The 15,026-nt window shown below is 39.3% G+C and overlaps 1 protein-coding gene across 2 annotated transcripts; it reads left to right on the top strand.

Moving 5' to 3' along the window:
* Positions 1-7,193: 7,193 nt before the first annotated feature.
* Positions 7,194-12,780, top strand: LOC148868228 (Pre-mRNA-splicing factor 3). Of its 2 annotated transcripts, none has more exons than XM_088970613.1 (6): positions 7,194-8,416; positions 9,946-10,227; positions 10,354-10,788; positions 11,055-11,249; positions 11,341-11,501; positions 11,652-12,780. In XM_088970613.1, exons 1-6 carry the CDS (start codon positions 7,514-7,516, stop codon positions 12,529-12,531), a joined length of 2,856 nt encoding a protein of 951 aa, XP_088826739.1. In that variant the 5' UTR covers positions 7,194-7,513; the 3' UTR covers positions 12,532-12,780. The 2 variants fall into 2 exon arrangements, with proteins under 2 accessions (XP_088826739.1, XP_088826738.1); XM_088970612.1 differs by having other exon boundaries at positions 7,194-8,470.
* The last annotated feature ends 2,246 nt before the right edge of the window (positions 12,781-15,026 follow it).

Genomic DNA, 15,026 nt, shown 5'->3' with positions numbered 1-15,026 from the left:
TGGGATATGCTCCTCACATAGGCGTGTCTCACATCTCCCATGAATAATAATTTATAAGTAGGAGGGATTTTCTGAATGCATGGTAGGATATGCGTGTGAGGCGCCTTGTGTGAGGAGAAGATCCAATCTCTTTGAATTCTTGGGCTATCAAGGGAGTTTGGATTTGCTCCCCTAAAGCCTCAGGATACATCAAATGCTAATATAGTCCCAATAGCATAAGATGGTGACATGTATATTTTAGGGGAAAATTCCCAATAGGTGCCCTATACTTTAGGCTGAGTGCCAATTTAGTACTTGAACTTTAAAACGCAATAATTTAGTACCCAAATTTTTGAAATGCAACAATCTAGTACCTATCGTTAATGTACCGTCAGTTATGTATATCACATGACCTCGTGTGTGATTTAAAACTTTTGAAAATGTCAAAATTACCCTAAAAAATAAAACACGTTGTTCATCATCTTCTTTCTCAAGAAAATGAAACAGAGCCCAAGTTCTCAATAGTCCATACCATCTTTGTTTTATAATATAAACCCTATAAATGTGGTGTTTATTTTGCAATTCACTCCGAACTTGACCCTAAAAGTCCTAAATTTAATGGATGTGGTCAATATAAATTTCCATTATTAGTTGTACATTTACCCTTTCGTTTTCATCGCTATGGTTGGGAAATACGGTTTCTAGGGTCAGGTGTTTGAGGCTATTCAATGCTCCTTTGAACTAGGGGTGGCCACGAGCCAAGCTCTTCACGAGCTACTCGAACTCAGCTCAGCTCGATTTCAACCAAGCTTCGAGCTGAGCTCGAGCCCAATTTACAGGCTTGCTTATTAATCGAGTTGAGCTCAAGCCTAATAAGGCCCAAAATTTGTATCCAAAATTGGATGGCATCTCTCAAATGCTGGCCACATTTGACGTTTATGTTGCTTAGGAAATTCAAATCAATGGGAAAATTGATTTTTATGTAGTTCTTGGATAAAATCCATCTATAGATGAATATGCAATTAGGAAACAGTACATGAAACTGGCGTTGATGCTTCACCCTGATAGGATTAAAACTATAGGTGCTGATGGGGCATTCAAGCTTGTATATGAAGCGTTGACTCTCTTATCAAACAGTGGTAAAAGATTCTCTTATGATTAAAGGAGAAACAAACCATCCTTAGCAAATGTCGTCAAGACAAACTCTCCGACAGTTCAGAAGCCCATAGCCAATGGCTGTCATAACTATACTAAAACTTCATCTCATGACCAGCCCAAGCCTCAAAACTTTCTAGACAATATGAGAACCTCCGCAAGACCGGAGCTGTTTTGGCCACCGGTTTTTTGGTCAATGGTTCAACTATCTGTAGGTGCTCGGCCTCCCTCTCTATAGTTGATGGATACTTGTAGGTTTACAGGTTGGAAATGGTTGATAAAAAAAATTAGATGACACTTGAAAGGCATTTGCGTCTTTTCCCATGACACTTAACGACTGGTTAATACCAGGTACTGGGTTGTCACATTTCGAAAGTTTGGGTACTAGATTGTCACATTTTAAAGTTTGAGTGTTAAATTGTCACTCGGCCTAAAGTATAAGATACCTATCGAGTGTGCAAAACCTAATACCTAAGCCCATTCCCTTTCGAAGAAATAAATAAAAATTTTTCACAAATGTGACTCCAAAGTCTTCAATATTGCTTTCTTTAGTAGGGAGTTTATGATTAAGGCAAATGCTTTTGCTTCTCTCATTTATACAATGCTTCGGTTTAAGCTCCCAAAAGATCTTTGCAAAAACCTTAATAGTTTTATGGCAAACTTTATGTGTGGTCAAAAAATAGGGGAACATAAAATTCATTGGATTATTTGGTCAAAGTTGTGTAAACCCAAACCTAACTAGGCTTTAAGCACATGGATAGGTTTATAAAGGTTTCCCTACCTGTTCCTTCCTTTCCCTACTTTTTCCTTCAAACCAAACACAACCTTAGGTTCTTGTCCCTCTTGGGCTTAGAGAAGCTTGCTAAAATGCAGATATTTGTTATTAAAAGGTATTATTTGGGAGGTGGGAGATGACTCCACTATCAATATTTGGGAAGACCCAAGGGAAAATTTTGCCAAATTTCAAAATCCAATAAGCCCAACCAGAGAACTATGATATATCCATAGTTAGTGATCTTATAAATCAAAGGTCAAGAACCTGAAAGGTTCAACTCTTAAGATCATTGTTCCAAGAAGCAAAGTGTGAGGCAATTTAGAGAATTCACCTAAGCCGGTCAATGGATAAGGATTAGATAGTCTGGGGTTGGTCGAAAAGAGATGAATTTATTGTTCGATCAACATATTATCTGGCTTTACAAAGCTCTTCTGTTGGGTCAAACTCAAATGGGCATTCTTTAAATCAGCTGCCATGGAGGCAGATTTGGAAGATTGAGGTCGTGCCCAAAGTTAGAATGTTCATTTGGAGATGTTGTCACAATGCTCTCCCAACCTTGGTCTAAGGTTGCGTTTGGAAATGATGGTAATAAGTGTGAATGCAAATATGTAGAGTGTAAAACGGTCCATATAAATTGTAAAGTTGGGTTAGTTTTGTACTGACAAATTTACCTTTCTACCAAACAGACTTTTAGTTGTAATGGATGCAAATACAAATTCCAATATAGCAAACGCCTTTTTATCAAAAACCCAGTTGAATGCAAATTTACTTATTTTTTATTGATGTACTTTTACATCTTATTATCAATGTAAATATATATTGAAAAATATGTTTTCTTTTATTTGTCAATGCATAAATGTAATGTTGCTAAATACAGGCAAAAGTGAACCAGAGTGCAAATTTACCCAAAACCGGGATTTACACTCTATTTGCATCGTTTCCAAGCACAGTCTAAAGGAAAGACATCTAGAAGTTTTAGATACTTGTCCAAGATGTATTAGCACCCCATAATCACTAAATCACATTATTTTTCAATATCATTATTCTAGAGTTGTGCGGTTTGGCTTAGGGATTGCAATGGAAGAAGTAGAAGATCAAGCAAACTTCATAGACTGATTGTTGTATTGGTTGGAAAAGAAAAGAAGTCTTGGCATTTCCAAACTTTCTTCTATAATTGCTAACTCAAGTTGGATGCTTTGGAATGCAAGAAACGAGTTAATCTTTGAGAACATTTATATATCTGTAGTATCCTTGGTGGAGAAAGCTAAATGATGGTGGAACCTCTCTTCTTTTCAAGAAAAATGAAGAAGATGTCATTGCTGCCCCTGCCAACCCCCCTTGTCTCATAGATGGGAAGCCCCTCCTAGTGAGGTGGCCAAGATGAACTATGACATTTCTTTGTCTCAAAGTAGAAAAAGAGCTTCGATTGGCTTCATAATACATTAATTAGGAAATATAGCATTTTAGAATAACAATAAAGGCATGTGCATCGATTAAGAAACATAACATTATAATCTTAATGAAATAAACACGTGCCAAAATCAGTTAAAAGGCATCCCATAATAATCAAGGATAAAATTAAAATAGTAAATAAGAAAAATCTAAGAAAATTATAAACTATTCAGCTTTATATATAAGTAAGATGGTGTTTGGTATAGCTTTTGCTTATTTGAAAAAATAGTGTCAGTTCATCGCCATGTAGGCATTTATCCCAAAATGCTATTTGGTGAGATTAAGTGTCAAATAAATGTTTGTCTCATTTTATGTGAGCTTAGGAACACAAAGGTGTTTATTTACTGTCTGGTTATCTAGCACCTAATTGCCAAACAACACATAATAAACATTTATTAATCACTTTTTCTTAGTTTTGAAGATAAATCAAATACATACGTTTTTTCAAATAAACTGAAGCCATACCAAACATTCCCCAAGTAACCCACACCTAAGTTCAAATTCGCTTTACCATTTATTATTTCATATCCATTCCCCAAGTAACACATATCTCTCTCTCTCTATATATATCCCCTAAACCACCAATAATATACTTCTCCTACATTTGTGCTGGAATTACAAATTACAAAGGCCTAATCCATTGTTCGAGGGTATGTGGGCAATCCCTCCAAGGGTCCGACCACCTCTTTCAATGCCTTCATCCTCATAGCAATTAGATCACTAACATTGTTATATCATATGTTGTATCTTGTGTTGATAACAGTGGTAACTATTGATATGTGGTTGCCCAAGATTGCTCCACTTATTTGATTGATCCCAACTATCCTGATTCTTCGAGGTGCTTCGCAAAGTGACCAAAAACTTTTGAATCCCCACACACAATATACAGAATTTGTACTTTAACCAATCAAAATTCCAGGGGGTCTCGATATAAAAATCCGTGGTATGTTTTGGGGTGCAAGTCGACGTGGGCTGCCCCAAGTTTAAGCTCAAGCCAGGCCCAACCCTATGAATTGGGCCTATGGATGGAGCCCAAGGTCAAGCCCAAATAGTCAAATTCGACCTGACTCAAAATAAAATGTGATCCACTCAAGTGGGGGTGTAAACGGTATTTGATAATCCATTTTAAATTTGACATCTGAGGAAAACGAATTGAATTCGGATTATTCGATCAATTTAAGGTTGAATTCAAATCAAAATTTAATACCGATTAATTTATCAAATTGAATTAGAATATAGGTTGATTCAATTGATAAAAATCAAATTCGATTAGAGAGAGATAGAGAGAGAGAGGATTATGTGTCTTATGCTCTTAATACTCTTACACCATTTTCATAAAAAATGTATCGAGACAATTAGATATACACAGTCCCTTTTCAGAAAACTGAAAAAAAAAATTATAAAACAGTTAATTGATTATTATATTATTTTTTTCATTGAGGCAATCTCCCATTAACCCATCCCTCTTCATCGAGACATTAACCCTCCCTCTTCCTACTTCACTTTGACAAGACATTTCTTCTCCCCATCTCATAACTTGTTACTCTCAATGTTTCTAACATATTGGTCCATTCTTATCTCTGCCTCATCTCCCTCTCCCCTTGTTGTTGTCGTTCTTTCATTTACACTGCTTTTAAACTTGCAGTTGGAGGTAGCATGGAGAAAAAAAATGAGTGAGCACTGGGTTTTGTTGAAGACAAATGAGTTTCATGGCGTTCTAACTTATTCCATTCAAATCTTAGCTTCATAGACATCCAAAATCTTTTATCTCTTTATTTGTTACTTCTTTATATATTTTTTTATTTTTTGATTTTTTTCAGGTGTTTTTTCCTATTCTTTTCTTCTTATTATATTATTTTGAGTTTTTCTTTTCTTTTTACTCACAAGCCACAACAATTTATTTATTTATTTATTTATTTTTACTCACAAGCCACAACAAAGTTTTTTTTTTGTTTCTTGTATAATCTGATTTATAGATTTAGGATTTCTAATATTTATAGAATCAGTCAAATTCAAATCAGTTTGAACATGCCTCATTTTAAACAATTTCAAATTCAATTTACATTATTTATTATTCAACAGATACCGAATCGAATTCAAAGCAACTACTCTTTAATCGGAACGAATACAAATATCATCTGATTCTATTCAAATTCGCTCCATTTATAGGCCTTCTTGGGCCAGGGCTGAGTCGGTCCATCAATGCCCATTAAAATTTAATATATATATATAAATGCTATGCTATTGTTTATCAAAAACATAACATGTATTTGCATATGCATGTAGGCAAGCCAAGCTCGTATTAGGATAAGATAGGATTGGGCTCCACCCAAATTCTGGCTATCAAAGGGCTAGGTCCAAACTTGGCCTGATTTTTCTTTCTTAAACAGACTTTTAGGCTTAAGACAAGTGAAGGCCATAAGGTCCATGCCAAATTCATACAAAATTGCGGGCTAGATTGGTTTAGACTGGGATTGGATCCGCCCAAATTGCACCCCTATAACACAACAAACGTTAATATGCAAATGTCAAGGAAAATTTTTTACCTTATATATAGAAAAATGGGAAATATTTAACAGAAACACACGTCCATTTCTGTCTCAAAGTGGGCATTGTCTAGACAAGCAAATCCTCAAATGAATTTTCCATGAGCATAATCGAGACAATCAGATAGCAACCATGGTGAAGGTCTACAACACGCATCATGTTTTTTGCATCCCACATCTGATGTGTTAGCTCCAACACAGTAAGTGAGATATTGCTAGGATCCACCAGAGGTTAATGAAAAAAAAATCTGAAACTAAGTTAGCTAATAATGGGAAGGGCTTTGGGCACGAGGAATAGGGGAGAAACTAACGGGATGAACTTATGCATGCTCATAATGTTTGCTTGTGGTTAAATATATGTAACACCATTGTTGGGACTAGATCCGGACTCTTAACACATTTGGGCGAGTTAGGATCCACTCACAACAACATATACTTTTTCTAACAAGTTTAAATATGACGTGTGGAACATGTTGATAAAAGCGGCAGTTTGGCATCGTTGCCGTTTTCTAGCGCAACGGCGTCATATCAGTGCTACATCAGAAAAAATGGTGTTCCAGGAAATGGGTATTTGTTTGGAACTGTTTTTCAGTAAAAAATGATTCTTTAAGTCATGCCTCAAAAATCGGAAAGCCATAGCTTGGAACAATGTCAAATTAGGCGTTTCCTGGAGTTGCAACTCTTTGTTGCCAAAAGGGCAATGATGTAGAACTGATATGGCACTGGATAATGGGTATCAATGCTGAAAACATTTCTTGGAGCATTGGTACCAAATAGAAAAAGTTGTTGCTCCAAGAAACCTATCTATCAACAACGATTCCAAACAAAAATAAAGGCAAACAGTGCTTCCAACCACACATCAATAATACCGTTTTCTCAAAAAATGGTATTGCAACTGCAGCATCGATGCCAAACATAAACAAAGTAATTTGTTGTGAATAGATCCGATTCCCATTTGACTATTTGAACATGCAATGGGAATATTTCTCCTGGTTGTTATAGAAAATGTTTCCCATGCAAGGTTGGGATGTGATATGGGGTGTTTATGGGAACCCAATGCAAAAAATTAAAAAAATATATAAAGAAATAAAAAGGCATAGCCTTATAGCCCCAGTCCCCACTAAGGTTCAAAATATCCATACACCTAATATGTCAGTAAGGGCGTATTGAGTGATATCAAAAATGTTTTTAATTTTTTTTTTAAATTTTGATCAAAACTAATTCAGAAGGGATTTATTTAAGATTCTTACACCCCTAAACTGGTAAGAACCTCGATACACCTCTTGTAGGGGACATTTCAGAAAACCACCAGCATGATATGGGTTGATACGTATGGATACTTTGAACCCTGAACTCCGGTACACCCCCTTTGGGCCTTTGGCCTCGGGAGTCGGGATCCCGCTCCGTTGCCATTTACCTCTCCAAAAAACTTGAAACAATTTCTGATGTGGCACACCGTGGAATCAATTCCTTCGAGTTAAAACACAGATGATGTGAAGTGCTCTCAGGCTCTTGGGCCATGGCCCTTGGATAAAAATAGGTAGGCCTTTAGCCTTCCTCTCGACTGAGAGCAGGAAGAATCGAGAACCTGAAACCCTAAGCCAGGATGGATAGGGTTCACGAGAGAGAGGCATCGACCGGAAAGAGCAGAGAAGAAAGGGAGAGAGACAGAGATAGGGATTCCACCAAAGATCATTACAAAGACGTTGATCGTCATCGAGATCGAGATAGGGACCGTGACCGTGAACACAAGCAGCGAGCCAAAGATGGTCGATCCAGGGAATCCGAAGAACAGTACCATAGTGATAAACACAGAGATGTTCGATCGAGAGAGTCCGAAGAACGGCATCACAGTGATAAACATAGAGACGTTCGATCGAGGGAATCCGAAGAACGGCATCTTAGTGATGTACACAGAGACGTTCGATCGAGAGAATCCGAAGAACGGCTCCACAGCGATAAATACAGAGAAGAGAAACGTTCCTCCAGGGATGAGAAGCATCGAGATGGAGATCGGGGCCGATTGAAGGACCATTTGCAGGATTATGAGTCGAAGCGCGAGCGATCTCATGAACCCAGAGAAGGGAGAGAAGGCAGCCGGGATAGGAATTTCCGGGAAGGATCGGTGGAAAAACGATCGTCGTCTTCGCACAAGAGAAAAGAGCGCGAAGGAAGCGAGGATCGGACGGATAAGAGTGACAAGAAAGTTAGAGTTTCGGATGGAGCGAAAGAAGAGAGGAGAGAGAGAAGGCGATTTGGAGAGAAGGCTGTCGAAGACTCCAAGGGTATGAATGGATTTAGTAGGAAGGAGAGGGCAGAGGATCAGAAATCCCATGATAGATTTAAGGAAGAAGAGAAGAAAGATCTGATTGGGAGTGTTAGGACAGAGAAAAGAGAGAGACGGAGATTCGAGGATCGAGCCAATGAAGACGATATGATTGCTACTGAAGAAGGAAAACATCCCGTTTCAGTTGGGGCATCAGAAAAGAAACAGGGAATGGCCGAACAGGTAAATAATGCTCAGAGCAATGTTACTCCAAGTGGAAGCGATTCCATTGCTCAGGTTAGTTGTTAATATTTCCCCCATTCCCATGCTTCTTTTGCATGATGCTATTGGCATTATCTTTAGAGAAGTAGATAAGAGTATATATATATTAATTTTTCCTGTCATTTTGGTATTTTTCTTTCGTAACGAGGATAAAATCTATAATAGCTAATGCATAAACTATGATACAACTCATAAAGATCTTTATAAAGTTTCAGTGCACTAGTTGATTGGAACTGAGTTGCTTGTTATGTGGTTTATTTAGCGGGAACTAAGTTCTCAATAACAAAAAATATTTATTATGTATTTAGTATTTTGAACAATCTTGTGTTCCATTTTGTAATGTAATATACGATGGAGTTGTGGTCCCAAAAGTTTGATAAGTTTTTTTTTAATGGTTTTTTATCTTCAACCCCATAGTTGTGCCTAGAATATCTATGAGGCTGAACGGAAGATGTATCAGTGGTTTACTGGTTTATATCCTTGGATCGTGGGGAAAAACCAATTTATCAAGGAAATACCGAAAATTCAGTCGACAAGTCCTTACATCAAATCGTCAATGACTTGGATCTGGTTTTGAGAGCCACAGCCTAGCAACCTCTTGAAAGGGTGATCATAGGTTATATCCTCTTCAACACACACAAACAACAGGAAAACTTCTGTTATTAATGCTAATAAAACCACAAATTTCTGATCTTAAAGAAAGGGAAAGTCTGACTGAAAGGTTGACCAAATCCTGTGGTTTTATATTATTCATTAGTGGTATTTCATTGCTTTCAGGTCTTCTATTTCCAAGATGACTGTTGACACATCACATTTTTATATTGACCTTCTTTTTGTAGGCTATCCTGTCATCCTCTTTTACACTCTTTGGCTTGACCATGCAACTTTCTTAACAATTCGGAGGGCCAAAATGCCCTTTCTTTTCTGTCTTCTTTGATCAAGGATAACAGAATACTTGTATGATAACATTTGCATTTGGCTGGATTTTTATCACAGTGGTATGCTAACATGAATATACAATGTGTTTTTTTTTTTTGACACATGGACATTGCTCAGTTTTAAGTTGAGGACCTTGAAGATTTATATTTGACGATGAGCATGTTTGTGAAGGGTGGTAAGTAATGTCTGATGTTCCCCATTCTGATAGAAAAGCTTGAAATTGCATATGCAAACAGCCAAACATTATAAACCACAGTGAATCTTGTTGAGAATCTCCTTTCAACGAAACTATATCTTGCTAGTTTGAAATAGTGGTTAGCAGATAGTTTCCTTTCATAATTTGTTCTATCAACTTTTTTAAAGCTATGAATTGTTTCATAGGGTCCTTGGGCTTTTGTATACACTGAATGAAATGCAAATTCATTGCTTTTAATATTTCCAACTGTTTTTCTGCCATCTCAACTACTCTGATGAGCTACTTTTACTATATGCTTATCCATGCTTCACACTTTTATTATTTTTTCTAATCTATGCTACTTTTTCTCTTGCAGGATTCTTCTTTGGAACCACCTAATCAGATATCAAGGGCCATGCCTGAGAATTCTGTCCCCAATCTTCCCACAGCCACAAAGGTATCTTCAATTTCTACCACCAATGAAAATAAGGGAGTTAGTATTACCAGATCTCATGAGGTTCATGGAAACTCCAGTACAGATGGAACAGCTTCAGCTGCTGGCAAGGGTGCAAGTCTGTCTCTTGATGCTTTAGCAAAAGCTAAGAAAGCTTTGCAGATGCAGAAGGAATTGTCTGAAAAGCTGAAGAAGATACCACAGGTATGTTCACTAGTGCATCTTTTTGCTATCTCTCTCTCTGAGACACAAAGATAATGCTTTCTGTTGGAGTCAAGTAGACTGTTTACCATTTCATTTTTTGTTTCCTATTTGGTTTTTGTTGTGCAGTTAAATAAAAGTGGAAGCTTGGATGGTGGCCAGCAGCCAGGGTTAAACAAAGAGGCATCAAAAACCCCATTGTCAAGCATAGGGAGGCAGCAAGGATCTGTACCACCTATTACTGCTGCTGTAGGTGTGTCTGCTTCACCTGCTGTATCTGTGAAACCTCCTACAGCTGGCATGGTTACTCTTGCTGGGCTAACAGCACCCAACTATGAAGCTGTAAAGAGGGCCCAAGAACTTGCTGCCAAGATGGGATTTCATCAGGACCCACAATTTGCGCCTTTGATAAACATGTTTCCTGGGCATACGACAACAGATGTTGCTGTTCAGCCAAAACCAGCCAAGGTTCCTGTTCTTCGTTTGGATGCACTTGGCAGGGAGATTGATGAACATGGAAATGTAGTCGATATGCCTAAACCAACAAATCTCAGTACCTTAAAGGTATAAATCATTCTTTGCCAGTCTTGGTTGCCTCTTTCACTTCAATAAGGCACTACATTCTTTGCCACTTCACCTGACTATCTGCTTTATATATGTTTCATTTATTTTAAGAAAGTGATAAAAGGTAAAAAGTTGATTTGGTGGGAACTGGAAGGGATTTGCACCACCTACCAATGCCAAGATGGGATTGGGTCACTACCATATGGTTGCCTTGGCATGCTATTCTTGTTCATTGATAAAGTACTGTTTTATGTTATTTTTTCCAGGTCAATATCAACAAACAGAAAAAGGAAGCATTTCAAATTCTTAAACCAGAGCTGGATGTGGATCCAGAAACTAATCCTCATTTTGATGCAAGAATGGGCATCAACAAGACCAAGCTTTTGAGGCCTAAGAGGATGTCATTCCAATTTGTAGAGGAAGGTAAATGGTCAAAACAAGCAGAGATTATTAGATTTAAGGTATGGGTCTCTCTAGCAACTTGCCCATTTTGCTAGGTTGTTTTCTTCAATGGTTTTCTTGTTTGGGTAATCCTCACAACTCTTTTTTCAGAGTCAATTTGGAGAAGCACAAGCTAAAGAGCTGAAAACAAAGCAAGCACAGTTGGCAAAAGCAAAGGCAGAGCCTGATATCAATCCGAATCTGATAGAAGTATCAGAGAGAGTTGTCACTAAAGAAAAGCCAAAGGATCCAATCCCTGATGTGGAGTGGTGGTATGTATGCTTTTGCTTATCATGATTGGACAATTTAGGACAATTTTGGCTTTTAGTTTTCACTTGTCTGAGCAGTCTGTATCTAATATGATAGTAAGATATGAACAAATTATTCATGCTTATCTTACGATTTATGCTTTGAATAATCAGGGATCTGCCACTTTTGCTTTCTGGAACCTATTGTGATGTCATTGAAGGTAAAATTACTGAAGATAAACTAAAAATGGACAAGATCACAATTTATGTTGAACACCCACTCCCTATTGAGCCCCCAGCTGAACCTGCCCCACCACCTCCACAACCTCTGAAGCTGACTAAGAAGGAGCAGAAGAAATTGCGGACACAGCGTCGTCTAGCTAAGGAAAAAGATAGGCAGGAGATGATAAGGCAAGGTCTAATAGAGCCTCCAAAGCCGAAGGTTAAGATGAGCAATCTTATGAAAGTTCTTGGCTCTGAAGCGACGCAGGATCCCACAAGGCTTGAAATGGAAATAAGGAGTGCAGCTGCTGAGCGTGAACAAGCTCATGTTGACAGGAATATTGCGCGCAAGCTCACCCCAGCAGAACGCCGTGAGAAAAAAGAGAGGAAGCTCTTTGAGGACCCAAATACACCGGAGACTATTGTTTCTGTTTACAAGATCAATGATCTCTCACATCCCCAAACCCGCTTTAAGGTTGATGTAAACGCCCAGGAGAACCGGTTGACAGGTTGTGCTGTGATATCAGATGGCATTAGTGTGGTGGTTGTGGAAGGTGGCAACAAGCCTATTAAAAGGTATGGGAAGCTTATGCTCAGGCGAATAAACTGGGCTGCATCTGTGGTGAATGAAGACGATGATGGTGATGAAGACGAGGACACACCAATCAACAGGTGTGTGCTTGTGTGGCAAGGTAGTGTTGCTAAACCGAGTTTCAATAGGTTCACTGTTCATCAGTGTAGGACTGAAGCTGCTGCAAAGAAGGTGTTCTCTGATGCAGGGGTTGCTCATTATTGGGATCTGGCCGTTAATTTTACAGATGACCAAATGTAGATGAAAGAACAGATGAAGCGAAAAAGGGGCGGGGTTAGGGTCTACAATTTTTTTTTGGTGGGTAAGCGAATTTCGGATGTGACGGACTGATCGATCATATGTAGTTAGCCTAGACCGGAAAATTCTCATTTCGAGCTCTTGCCTTCTTTGAATCTGAATTGGTGTGTTCATTACCTTCTCTCATAATTGGTTTTCTGGTAGAGATCAAGCACATTTGCTTTATATATTGATTTATTATGTTTCATACTATTTTTATTATTCTTTGGAAGTTACAAGGTGAAAGAAAGATCGATTTTCGAATGTTTGAGATAGGGGTATCGAATATGGACCTTGAACTTAAATGGATAGGTTAGAGACCGTTAAACACGATTTAGCCATGTGGATTATCTGCCGTAATAGTTTAGTATTGATTTTCAATTGCACCATGTGTTATTAGATCGAAGATTGGTAGATGTGATACTGTGGTGATTACTTTTATAACTTGCTTTACCCCTTTACCGTGCATCCGAAACTTTTGTAACTTGTTTTATTCCATGGATTAGTTGGTGGGTCGGTGGGATCTCTTACGGGTATGCGGGATACGATCTGTTCACGGGCTTTTTCGAGCTGAGCCTCTATTAGCATAACATGTTCAGGCCTGAGCCAAAGCCTAGACCAATTATTGGGCGTAGATCTTGATCCAGAATCCAACCCTCACATAAAAGCCAAGATTTTTTACTCAACAATGCAATTAGATGGGTAATTTGGCTTGACCTAGCGATTGAGATACACGTGGATGTGATCAGCCAGTAGGGTGACAATTCAGCAAGGGAGTCTTGCCAACGGTTCAGGAGTTCGGGACCTTGAACACCTTGGCACCTAATTCAGTTTGGGGCCAAAGGACTGAAGTGCCAGTTTAGAGCCAAAGAATCGATGTGCCAGTTTGGGACCAAAGAACCAAAGCGCCACGTCTAGTAACAAAGCTCATCCTCACCCCATTCGAATCGGAGGAAACTAATAAACCTTATCAATTGGCGCATTGCCCTTCTTCGGAAACGGAACTGATTTTATCTATGCAGCCCGGAGATCTCGAAGCCTTTTCGTAAGGCTCACGACTACTTAACTATATAAGGGCATCGATCCTCAAGGTGAAGGTGCGCGCAATTACTCACATTCAAACTCTCTAGCATTCATACTTAGCTCGCAAACACACAGAATACTGACTTAAGCATTGGAGTGACCTCATCGGGTCTTCCACCATGGTCCTAAGCATTGTTTTGCATATTGGTCCAGCTTTCCATGCGAGTACGTCCAGGCAGTTTTCCAACTGGGAGCTTCCAGATCACGCATCATCAATTGGCGTCGTCTGTGGGAAATGATCAAAAGGCCATCCTGATCCCAATTGTAGTTCTAGTTTTCGCTCAAACCTCAATGGATTCTTCCAGAAACACTAGGAAAAGCATCGAGTTGAATGTCATCGGAGAGCAAGATCAGAGATCAACCACACCCCAAGGCCCCATGGTATGTATCAGATAGTTTACAATTCCCCTTACAGCTTCAGGGGTCCCGTCACTATTTGTACCACAGGGCACCACGCAAGTGAGCGTCCCGCTCCCCTTAGTGGGCGTGACTTTCTCTGAGCCATCTGTGGTCCCCCTTAGAGTCGAGCACTCCCAATTTCATGACCTTGTTCAATGCGTCCGAATGATACAGATTCATATGCAACAGGTCCAATAGTTTCAACAATATCAACAGTACTACCTGTACCAGTAATATTAGCAGCAGTTCCCACCACTATAGCCGATTCCACCCCGAAACCTAGGGTTGCACCAGAGCTCGAACCAAAACCGACCCGAAACTAACCAGAACATCTACCAATCCCCCAGCGGGGTGAGGGGACCTCATAGGTGCCCGCCCCTCCTAGTGGTCAAACTCCACCTCGTGAGAGGAGGGGCGATGAACACACTCCCCCAGTATCACAAGGAAACCTTAGAAATAGGCCTGAGGATAGCTATCTCAACAGGGCCAACCCGCTGCAGCACTCATGGTCTCCATCGAGTCCATCTCAGCTCTCATGGCCTCCACCCACTTCTGGGAATCTGTCTAACATAGCTTCCGCGTAAGTCACGGGATCCTCTTCACTAGTCAAGGCTTCCACCAGGTAGGTATCCTGGTCATAACCATATCGGACTGGTGGTCTGGATACCTAGGTGAACCTTCTAGGTTGGTCACTACCTGGAACTTGTGGGACATCTCCCACTGCTCGTGAACTCTCCTCATCAAGAACTATTTCCTGACGGTGAGTGTCCATGATGTATTCAAATTCTAAGAATTGGGTGTTTCGACTGCAGAACACTTTCTGCTCACTTGGGTCATAGAATAGATAACCCACTGAATCCTTTGGGTAGCCTATAAATAGGCAACAACTGGTTTTGGATTCCAACTTGTTCACACTTGTTCTTTTAACGTGTGCAGGACAACCCCAAATCTTCAAGTGTCTTACACTTGGCTACCTT

The sequence above is a fragment of the Nelumbo lutea genome, chromosome 2 (genome assembly GCF_056320005.1).
Source record: "Nelumbo lutea isolate HS-2025 chromosome 2, American lotus-T2T, whole genome shotgun sequence".
In the NCBI taxonomy this organism is placed as follows: Eukaryota; Viridiplantae; Streptophyta; class Magnoliopsida; order Proteales; family Nelumbonaceae; genus Nelumbo; species Nelumbo lutea.
The sequence above is the reverse complement of the archived record's forward strand: the minus strand, read 5'-3'. Positions and strand labels throughout refer to the sequence as shown.